At 44.7% G+C, this 11567-nt stretch overlaps 1 protein-coding gene across 4 annotated transcripts in view; it reads left to right on the forward strand.

Annotated features, from left to right (window-relative positions):
• Hecw2 (HECT, C2 and WW domain containing E3 ubiquitin protein ligase 2) overlaps positions 1-11567 on the forward strand; it is a 302139-nt gene that overhangs the window by 219951 nt on the left and 70621 nt on the right. For all 4 annotated transcript variants that reach the window (XM_026788844.1, XM_005366360.2, XM_026788845.1 and 1 more), the window contains one exon: positions 9313-9447. In XM_026788844.1, the coding sequence (XP_026644645.1) occupies positions 9313-9447 (135 nt within the window). The remainder of the gene's footprint in view (positions 1-9312; positions 9448-11567) is intronic.

Genomic DNA, 11567 nt, shown 5'->3' on the forward strand with positions numbered 1-11567 from the left:
CCCGTCTTTTTCCCCCCTTTTTTATTTCATGTGTCTGGTTATTTCTCCGGCAGTTAGCTCTGTACACCGTGTGTGCATGGCGTGCCCTTAGAAGCCAGAAGAGGGCCTCAGAGGGTCTCTGGGACTGGCGCGTCAGAGGGTTGTGAACTTCCATGCGGGTACTGGGAATTGAACCTGGGCCCTCTGGAAGAGCGGCTGTTGCTCTTTACCACGGGGCCTTCTCTCAAACCTTCCACCTGAGCTCTTTTGATTAATCATAGCTTGTCTTGGCTGGTTTGCATTCCATACGTGTGATGTGTGCTTCAGGTGATTTTAATTTTGGAAGAGATTTTTTTGGGGGGAGGGGGCGGATAATTTTTAATCAGACGACTGTCGATTCCACAGGAACACAAATCCAGCTACTCTGGGAGTTGTGAGGTAAAGACTGTTTTTTAAGACACACAGACGAAGGGTGTGGCGTAGAACATTCATTTAAGGTTGACGGGGCCGGAGAGGTGTCACGGTGATTGAGAGCCCTTGTTGCTCTCGCAGAGGACCTAGGTTTGGTTCCCAGAACCCACATGGAAATTTACAACGCCCACCACCCCAGTTCCAGGGGAATCCAACATTCTCTTCTTCCCTCCTGACGTGCCAAGCACATACAAGGAACACATACACATATGCAAATAGACATACTCATATATGTAGAGTAAAATAAATGGATCAATTGATAATTTTAAAGATAAGTAATCAAAGAGTAAGAATAAATTGCATGACATTTTGCGCTTGGCCGGGGGAGCATGTAGAGAAGTTGGACCCCTCAGCTCTTGCTGATAGAAGCAGAAAATGATCCATCAACTTTGGAACCAGCCTGGGAGTTTCTGAAACTCTTCCGCGAGCAGCTGTCGTGTAACCTGCCAATTTTATATATGCACCCAAGAGAAACACACGTCCCACATAAAAGCACCCATTTCAGTGTTCAGAGCTGTATTACTTATAAACCAGAAGCTGGAAATAAGCCAAATATGTATCGTTGATTAAATAAAATGTGGTGGATTGGTCCAATGGAACGTTACTTGATACTACAAAGGAATGAAATCAACACCATGCCACAACATATATGAGCGTTGAAAATGCTTGCTAAGGGAAAGAAACCACCCCAAAGGTTACATATTGTGCTATGCCCCTAAGAGGCACTGCAGAGAGGCAGAAGGTAGACTATTGGCTTCCTAAAATAGGTATAACATTTCATTTTGGAGGAAAATTTTGCTAAAATTAGATAGTGGCCACACTTTGTGCGTCCCTGTGTCTACATTAACAGAGAAAAACAGATACAGTAAGTGAATGGATTGTGTGGTATCTGAGTTCATTGTTAGCAAAAGTAGTTTTAAAATGAATAGATTCAGTTAAAGGGTGAAAATTCCTATTTTAAAGCTCTTAGGTTGTATAGGTTTTGGCTTCCTTGACCTCTAAGGTTAGGTTACATGGTTCTTAACTGTGACTTAATATCAATTATGTAGTGATCTTGTTTTTTTTTTTTTAAGTACTTTAGTAAAATATAGAGTGTGCGGTTTACACACAACAGAAACTCATTCCTCACAATTCCAGAGGCTGAGATGTTCTGGATCAAGGTGCTGGCAGGACTTGTGTGTTCAGGGAGGGCCTGTATTCTCTTTTTTTTTCTTAATATTTATTTATTTATTATGTATACAATATTCTGTCTACATGTATACCTGCAAGCCAGAAGAGGGCACCAGACCTCATTTCAGATGGTTGTGAGCCACCATGTGGTTGCTGGGAAATGAACTCAGGACCTTTGGAAGAGCTGGCAATGCTCTTAACCCCTGAGCCATTGCTCCAGCCTGTCCTGTATTCTTTTTTTTTTTAATTTATTTATTTATTAAGGATTTCTGCCTCCTCCCCACCACTGCCTCCCATTTCCCTCCCCCTCCCCCATCAAGTCCCTCTCCCTCATCAGCTTGAAGAGTAATCAGGGTTCCCTGACCTGTGGGAAGTCCAAGGACCGCCCACCTCCATCCAGGTTTAGTAAGTTGAGCATCCAAACTGCCTAGGCTCCCCCAAAGCCAGTACGTGCAGTAGGATCAAAAACCCATTGCCATTGTTCTTGAGTTCTCAGTAGTCCTCATTGTCCACTATGTTCAGCAAGTTCTTGTAAGTGGCTAAAGTCAGTAGGTAGCTCTCCGGGCGCTTCTTTGAACAAGCGCAGATGCCATTCTTGAGGTCCCTCTGCCATTACTGATCCTATCTGTGGGGGCCCCACTCTCCTATGACCTAATCACCTCCCAAGGATGCTCCCCGGTCCAGCACTTGGCTGAAAGTGCAGGTGGGATGAGGGCGAGCACAGATAAACTATAATGCTCACGCTTTTCCTCCTGATCTGAATTTCATTTGGAGTGAGCTCTCATTCAAAGCCCCATTCCATTATAGTATTTTTTATTAGTTGTACTTTATTCTGTTATAGCCTTAATTATTTTAATTCTGTAACTTTGAAGCTGACAGTTAATCCAGGTTTAGTTTTTATACACAATAGATGTTTGAAGACTACATGACTAACTTCTGCATACATGTACTGAAGTCAGGACCCAGGATTTCCCCCAGGACACGAATGTACATGAATTCTCTCCCCACCCCCACTCTGAGCATCGACCCAGGGCCTTGCCCATGTTGGGCAAACTGTGGCTGAGCTCTCTGGTACCTGTCTCTGCTTCTAGTTCTCTTTCTCATTTTTTGAGACAAGGTCTCCAAAGGTTGATCAAGCTGACCTTGAACTCTCCCTTAGTCCAGTTAGGCCTTGACTTTGGGATCTTCCTTCTTTAGCCTCCCAGGCTCTGGATCTCGAAGAGTGTGCCGTGTTCCCCAGTGCAAAGATCTCATTTTGAAGGAACCACAAACAAAGAAAAAGAACTATTTATTAAAACATTTTTCTTGCCTCTTATAAGAACAGTCTTTAAACTTTGGCACACTCAGGAGTATTAAAATCAAGGGCAATTTGAGATCTGAGTAGCAGTGCTGATAAAAGTTTTATTATTTATATGAGAAAAGGTCATCAAATACTATTAAGATGTGACTAATTTCAAATATCTCTGGTTCTTGGCTGAGTTTAGTAACTAATAAGAGCTCACAGCAGTCAGACAGTTAGGAACTGAAGATGCAGTTTCGTAGGGAGAACACTGGTTTTAAATACGTCCACTTTTTTTTTCTCTCTGTGTTTTATTTTGCTCTGTTTTGGGTTTGCAATGGTTAATTTATTTTATTTATTTATTTATTTATTTATTTATTTATTTATTTATTTATTTATTTTTGGGTTTTTCGAGACAGGGTTTCTCTGTGGTTTTGGAGCCTGTTCTGGAACTAGCTCTTATCGACCAGGCTGGTCTCGAACTCACAGAGATCCGCCTGCCTCTGCCTCCCGCGTGCTGGGATTAAAGGCGTGCGCCACCACTGCCCGGCTTGCAATGGTTAATTTAATGGATTTGAAAAAAACATATGTTGAATTGGGAAGCTTCTTGGATCTGCAGCTTCTCGGCATGACCTCTGTGAGCCTCGGTTCTCTTCCCTGTGAGCGTTCCTACCCACGCTGTCCTGCTCCCAGAGCTGTGGTAGCACCAAATTCTACTAATGGCAAGATGGTAAGGCTCACACTCACTCACCAGTTGAATTATCAGCCACTGTTTTTTAGGACCCCTTGCCTAATTTTTAAGTGGTAAACGATACCAAGTCAAAAAACCCACAGGGAGATAAAGATCAGATGTATTAGATTCAGTTACGAAAAGATCACAGTGACACCCATTATCTTATCTAACTAACGTAAACTGATCATTTCTGTTGTCTGAATAAACACAAATTAGTAGATACAGAACACAAACGGCAAAATGAGAGTCGTTGTCTTTCTGGGCTGCGTCAGTTTGGGTGAAGGAATAATAGAACAAGCTTGGGCTTCGTGGGTGTTTCTGAGTAAAGTGCTCAGATTTTAGACTCTGGAAGGAATTGCCCGAATCAGGAATGGATTTTCCCTTTCTTTCTTCTTAAGTTATCCTCATGACTTGCATTGGGTCTTTAAAAACATATTATTTTTCAGAGTCCCCAGCAATCCCTCTGTTTTCCTGGAAAATGTGTTGATTTGGATAACCCCATTTTTAGTCTTCCACGGTCATGTGGTCGTAAATAAGAGAAAGGAAAATGTTAGCAGCGACCTCCCGTCTGGAGTGTGGCGGGGGCTCTGTGTTTTGCTGTGTTTACATGCCTGGTCCTTTCATAGATATTCCCGGTTTGGCAAAATATTAACTGGAAACAATCCCAAGCTTCTTTAGCTTAGATTCTTTGAGTCTGCGGTTGGTATTTCTTCATAAGTACGGATGGCCTTTCCTTTGCTTAAAATAATAGAAGTTTTTAAAAAAAAACAAGAAAAAAGAAAAAGAGAATTGTGTAAAGAAAGAGATGTGTTTTGTTTGGCCTTGCTAAAATACCGCTTGGCTCCAGCCTGCCCATATTTCTTGACTCTGACTGTGCCCTAAAGCCCTGAAAGGGGGGGGATAGTTTTCAATGAGACATGAGTGCGCGCGTGTGCGTGCGTGCTGTGTGTGTGTGTGTGTGTGTGTGTGTGTGTGTATTTGCTTCTGCATTGCTAGTCTTAGTGGGCCCAGCTCTAGGAAGCTTGAGTGAATTTCCTTTATGAAACTTGACAGTAGGGAAGGGTACTGTTTGGAAAATGCCCTGAGAGCTGCTAATTTGAACAGGACTAATGTCTTCCAATGACTGTTTTCTTAAATCAAGTTTCAGACAGTTGCCTGCTAGATAGACACCCATCAGTAATTGCAGGCTGTTCAGGAGCTGTGGCGTGAAAGTGACCCAATTTTTTTTTTTTTTTTTTAAAAGGACCAGGTCAGCTTCGTTGCTCACTTGAACTAGTTAGCGTTCCCTGTGGAAAGTGATCTACTTTTCTGATATAATTGGTGTGTGTCACCAGCGGAACTAACTAGCCAGCCTGCAAATTGCTTCATCTGGGGTTTCTTGCTCCTGGTGGTGCTAGCGATGAAACCCAGACCTAGTTTACTTTAAAGTAGCCTGCATTCTGACACCTTGGCTGTGACCTGAGTCACCCCCTTTTACATATATATAACACAGCAACATCCTAAGGAGACCCATCCAAGGTCACACAAAGGACCCTGAGCCCAAAACGCGTGCTGAGCAATTGCTCCTGGGTGCTGTATCCTGTTAGTGCCCTAGATCTGTGATGCTCGCGGAGATTTTCAAGACCTTTCCTCTCAAGTACTTGCGACTGGAAAAACTTATGTTAACAGTGCACACATTCCATTGACTCTGGAACGGGACCCCTCCTGACGTGACAAACACACGGCCCTCCCTGCCCACGGCCAGGCCTCCGACCTCTTAGTGGTGAGGGTTGCTGCGCAGGTCACGTGGACGATGCGGCTGAGCCTCTTCAGATTGCATCAGTAGAGAAGAAGCCATGTGCGGCGCATGGGTGGCTGTGGTTCTCAACCCCGGTCAAGGCATCCTTCAGTGCTTTTCCAAAGCCAAGTTTGGGGACGAGGTGTGGGAGAAGCGAGAAGAGCACCCACCGTAGGCATCTTGAGAGCGCGCCATAGACGGGGAAGAGCTAGCTATAAGGACAGAGCGCAAAGGAGTATGCTCTTTAGCCTGTGGCGCCGTAGCCTAATTTGTAGAGACGATCGCTACTTCCTGACATTTTAAATAATGTCCCAGCTTTGTAAGTTCCCAAGTGTTTCCCTGAAATCCACAGCTGTGACACAACTGGATTAATAGTGACCGATGACCAGATGTCATTATCAAATAGTGAAAACCCTTTGCTGAGATGCTGGCTCCAGCCTGAAGTTTAGCGAGGGCACGGTTGCTTTGCCCTGGAGATTGTGGTGTGACCGGCTGGGGTTGGCTTGTCTGGACTGTGATAGACCACCTACCCAGGGTTTACTTGGGAGAGTGTATTCATTCGTATGAGGAAGTTCAGAGGTGAGCCAGCTGGATTGATCGGGAGGTTCCCCGAAGTTACAAGCCCGCCCCCCTCCCACTCCTCCAGTTCTCTCCTTTGGTTTATCCATTTCCGTTGCTTTAGTAGGCTGGCTGTTGAAAGTTCCTGCACCCCAGAAGCCTCTCCACCAACACAGCAATCCAACTCAGACCAAATCAAAACAAATTAGAAAAAGTCCGAGTTTAATGGATTAAAAAAACGCTCCCCAATGACTCCCAGCCCCTACCCCTACCCCCAGAGGAGAAAGTCCGAGTTTAATGGATAGAAAACTCTTCCTGGATGATTTTCCATCCCCCCCCACCCCCAGAGGAGAAGGAAAAGAGAGATGAGAAAAACCACGTGTCTGTTTTCTGGGGGGGGCAGTTTAACTACTCTGTGGGAGTGGCCTTGAGCATCTCTGGGGGGAGGGGTCAGGGCATTCTGAGCTGCAGCAGGGTTTGAAGAGAGATGGGGAGGGGTCTTGGGGTGGAGCTACCACCTGAACATTCCACACTCTTTGGGTGTACAGATGCCAGGGGTTGGGGGTGGAGCTTCCACCAGGACATTCCAGACTCTTTGGGTGTATGGATGCTTAAGGGCTGGGGTGGACCTCCCACCAGAAAAGCTGTTAACGTCCTTACTTTAGGGGACTGGATCAGGAGGATGAGCAGAAGGACCCCACCTGTGTTCCTAATAAGGAGACTTGCTAGCTACAAATGGAATATTCCACTTAGTCATGGCCCCTCGCATGCGAGGGGTCAGGGAGGATTCCTTTCCCTGATTCTCTATGGTCCTTGCGGTTTGTTTTTCCACCCTCGTGTGTGGACTGTAGCAAGAAACTCTGGAATGTTTAGGGAAAAGGATCAGAATTGAAAACTATTTTTCCTGATAATAGCAGTCACTCATATTTGAAAGGTCATAGAAATGGTGTTTAAAAATGGGTATGAATCTTCTCTTTAGCTTTGCTTGAACAAAGATGTAATGTCATAATTTAAACAGGGAAAAAAAATAATAAACGGAACCTTAAACTTAGAGGCAGTTTGCCCAGAATTCCATTCGGAGTGAGTGGCAGGGTGAAGCTCAGAAATGGACGTGTCCTTTTCTGGGTCCCAAGCATGCGGTGATTGCTTTGTCACCTACTTTGAATGTTTTCGTCTGAAAGTTTGTTCGTATCTATAACTTGAGTTTCAAAACTTTCTCTTCCAAGATCTTCTGAGTAAATTGGGAGCATGGGGACCTTGGAGGAGGGCTGAGGGGGGAAGGGGAAAGGCAGGGAGGGAGCAGAGAAAAATGGAGAGCTCAATCAAAAAAGAAAAAGTCAAAAAATAAATAAAAATAAAAACCTTAACCCTGCTTTTAAAAAAACAACAAAAAAACTTTGTCTTTTATTTAGTTCTCAACTTAATCTTTAGTTTCTCAGACTTTATGTTTTATATACCCCTTTCATTTCTTTTTAATTCTTCTACATCTTTAGCTATTGTTGTGCTTTTCATAGATAGTTAGGTGGGAGCTGCCCCTTCACAAGGGTTGGGAGGCTGTTAGGAGCACTTTGCTATTTCTTGGGCGCCTTCCTTTTCCCAGGTCAGCCCTGAAAGCAATGGAGGATGGCAGAGTGAGTAAGAATAGTCTTCTTCCCTCAGGACATTTACATAATTCCTTAGAGAATGGCTTTGAAACAAGCCTGTTAACGTCAAATTAGGTTCTGACACTGTATGCAAATCCGCACTGACCTACCTGCAGACACCCTTTTGTGTCTTGTAATTATTGGTGCATCATGGTGCCTCTGGTTGCCACCCATCCTTGAAAGCATTCCTAAGGTGCTACATAATTAGGCCATACTATTTTAGCACTTTTTATATTTTCTCTTAAGTAGCATGGTTTATATTATTATGTTTGTAGTAAAATTTATACAAAAAGAGACTTGGTAATATCTGCTGGGGTTTTTTTTTGCGGGGGGGTGGTTTTTCGAGACAGTTTTTCTCTGTGTAGCTTTGGAGCCTCTCCTGGAACTCTCTGTGTAGACCAGGTTGGCCTCGAACTCACAGAGATCTGCCTGCCTCTGCCTCCCAAGTGCTGGGATTAAAAGTGGCGCCACCACCGCCCGGGCAACAATATCTGCTTTTTAAAGGCAGGAGTTAAATAAACATGCTTGTTTGTAGAAATGATTGCTACATCGTGACATTTTGAATAATGTCAGGAATAATGAACAGGTGTGTTAGAAACCTAAATAAAGCGAAGGCTGGCGTGAAATTTGAGGTCAGAACCTGTCCGTAAGAGGCTATGAAGGTCTGTCACCCATGCATTTTTCATAGTGATAAGACCAAGGATGCTCCAGTCTCTCTTAGCTCGGGGAAGACGCACTCAGTGTGTGTACTTAGAAATCCCATAGTGTGATGAGGGGCCTGGAACATTCTTGTTCTATCATTGTTCTGCTTTGTTTATTTAAGAGGGTAAAAAAGAAAAAAAAATCAAATACTTTGTTTTTTAGGATCTGTGAGAACTGTCCCAAGTTTTGGGGGGGGTACCTTAGAGACATTGGGTGGCCGTTAGAAGCTTTGTTTTAGAGTCGTGACGTCATCTAAGAGCTCAGGAGGAAGAGTCTTCTAAAAGGTTTGAGGAATAAAGGCGTCAGGGAGATAGGAACTACTGAGGAATTAGTGGTGTGGTTCTTATGCAGAATGAGCTCCTGGAATAGTGGAGTGTGTTCAGAGGCCAGGAGGGGACAGAGAGACGACTGGACACAGCGAAACAGGCGGAGTCTAGTAGCTGATTGCTTTGGAAAGGGAAGAAGAGAGTCATTTGATGGTGAAGTTTCGGATGATTAGACTTTTGTAGTAACCAGGTGTGGGAGGGGCCCAAGAGCACCAATTAGAAGAGTCCAGATGCCCTTCCCACTCATTGCTATGGCCGCTGCTTTGTTTTAAAGCAGGATCTCCCTGTGTATCCCAGGGTGGCCTCCTCCACCTAAGGATGCTTTTGTTTCCACAGTCAGTGCTGAGATGACAGGCCTGTGCCGCCACACCCAGCTCCAGATATCCACCCCATGGCCTCCTTCTAAGGTCACATCTTTGATGACCTAGAGCATTTTCTAAAATTGCATGTCATGTTCCTCCCTGCTGCCTTCACTCTGGATGCAGGCTAGATGAGCCTTTCCCTAGTCCACCCTGTCTTGATGGAGATCAAGACATTCTTCCAAGGGTTGGAAATTGTGCGAAAACGAGACTCAGATGACCACCCGATTGTGGGTAGTTTCCCGACTGCGCTGTGCCCTAGGTCTGCTGAGACGCCTGTTGGCCGCTCCGCTGATGCAATGGGTTGTATCCTAGGCGTTTTTTGTTGACCACAACTCCCGGACCACCACATTCATCGACCCTCGGCTCCCACTTCAGAGCAGCAGACCCACGAGCGCGCTGGTTCATCGGCAACACCTGACCAGGCAACGCAGCCACAGTGCTGGCGAGGTAAGTCGTGGCCAGTTGATTGATGATGACAGCCGCTAGGATGCCGACATGGTACTGTGTGAAATTGTGTTGCCTTTACTGTCGTTTGCTTGTTTCGTTTTCTGGTTTTCTTTTAGTTTTTAGTTTAGTTTGGTTTTATTTAATTTAAGTGTATCATTTGTAGGCTTCGGAAGTTCCAGAATGTTGACAAGGTTTCTCTGAAAATACCTCTAAGCTAAATTGCAAATTTAGTAGTTTGGGTATATGATGAACGACTGAAGAATGAAGTTTCGTGTTTAACCCAGACGGAATTGGTACTGATTAGTGTACACAGAAGACAATAATCCCTTTGCACACCCAAGGACAGTCTCATAAGAAAACAATGAATGAACTTTAGTGGGGTTAAAACTGTCTTTTCTGCAGGGAAGAATTCCCGAAGTGAGGTTTACTGGATGCCATTAAAATATCCGGATATCCAAGGGTGAATCCATAGGGCCATGGACTCCTTGGCTGGTATTGTCTAAAATTCAAAAGTATTTGACAGAAGTGGTTCATGTGCTGACCGCACAGAGAAAACGGCCTGAACTAAGAACGACTGGACAGCCCACTGAGTTCTGCTTTGCCAGTTTGCAGTGGCCTGTGGTAACCACATGAGGGCTCTCCAGCACCCTAGCCCCAAACACATAAAAATCCCCTCTTGTTTCATTTTTCTTCCAGCGGCTTGAAAGCGTGAAAGGACTGTTTGAGGGTGAAGTGTCTCCTCCTTAATGGAGCTTACGGCTTGAGTGTGCACTGTGGCTTGCTGTGTGCCCTTTGGAAGGAGACCCTTAGACAAATGGAATTAAGATTTCTTTTCCTGCCTGCCGTTCCTAAGCGCGTATCCGATTTCCAATATGATACCCTAGGCCAAATGTTCTGAGGGCTTTCTTGTAATAAAAAATTATGAATGCAATAAGTAACTGGGTTCCGTTCATCAAGATTCCACCCGTGGAATTCCCCCCCCCCCGTGCTGTTCATGCTGCTTTAATGCATCACGTGAGTCCTGTTTATAGAAGAACATACACGAGAAGCTCATATAAAAATGATGTATAGGTCTAACGCAGGGTGAGCTATGCATGAAAATATTTATGCTTTATGAGTAGCCCATAAATCTTTATCATGCTTTTCTGTAAACCATGAGTGGTGAACTGGAGGACACGAACAGCGTTTATCTCACCAGATACAACCAAACTCTTTTACCCTTGGACCTTGCCTAGATGTATACATGATTAGGACCCTGCCTAGCTTTAGCACGTGGACCGTCCGCTTTAACCATTTGCTTGACGGTGGCTTCACAAGCCAAAGGTGGCCGTTCTGTCTAGTCAGGGCGATGTTTTTGAGAAAATATGAGAGATTAATAGCAGTACTTCCCCCCCTTTTCTTTTAGCACCCCTGCTTCAGAACTTTGAATGACTTTCAAAGTCTAGAAGTAGCCAGTCCGTGGGACAGAGCCCCTCAAGGGTATATTAGCAACTCAATGAAAATCTCCCTTCTACCGCTGGGAACTGAACAGTGAAACAGAGTAACCCAGCAGGCAGCCACGTTCTCATCCAACCTTTCTCAGAGGCGGCTGTTCTTCTGGATGAACACCCAGGAAGCAGGGCAGCTCGAGGCATTGCCAGTTGACCGCTGTCTTGTGGCCTGGTTTTAAGAAGTAAAGGCTTTGCGGCCTTTGGCTGTTCTAGGAAATGTTGACACATGGCAGCACACTGGCAGGAGGGAAATTACATAGGCTGGTGTCTTGAAAAGCTAAGTGCTCCTCCGTCTGAAGATGTGTAGATGATAACCGAATCTTCTCAGAGTGGCTAGATGCATTCCTCAAAGCCAGTAACTCAGAAGGAGCAGGCTGAGAAAACTTGCGGTTACGTCGTGGGTCCGCACTGTGACCATGCAAGCCTCATTCAGCAGGGTCTGCCGCTGCTATTGCAGCTGTGGACAAACACCTGCAGCCGTGCAGACACATCGTGGTTGACGGTGTAATGAACTCAAATAATTAGGGCCTATTTCCCACATTCTTAGTACGGAGAGCAAGTTTAAAGTGATATTTGAAATGATTGAAAATAAGAGGGAAAAAGTCCTTGATAAACCTTTTTTTCTTGTTT

Source organism: Microtus ochrogaster, unplaced genomic scaffold, assembly GCF_000317375.1.
Source record: "Microtus ochrogaster isolate Prairie Vole_2 unplaced genomic scaffold, MicOch1.0 UNK8, whole genome shotgun sequence".
Classification (NCBI taxonomy): domain Eukaryota; kingdom Metazoa; phylum Chordata; class Mammalia; order Rodentia; family Cricetidae; genus Microtus; species Microtus ochrogaster.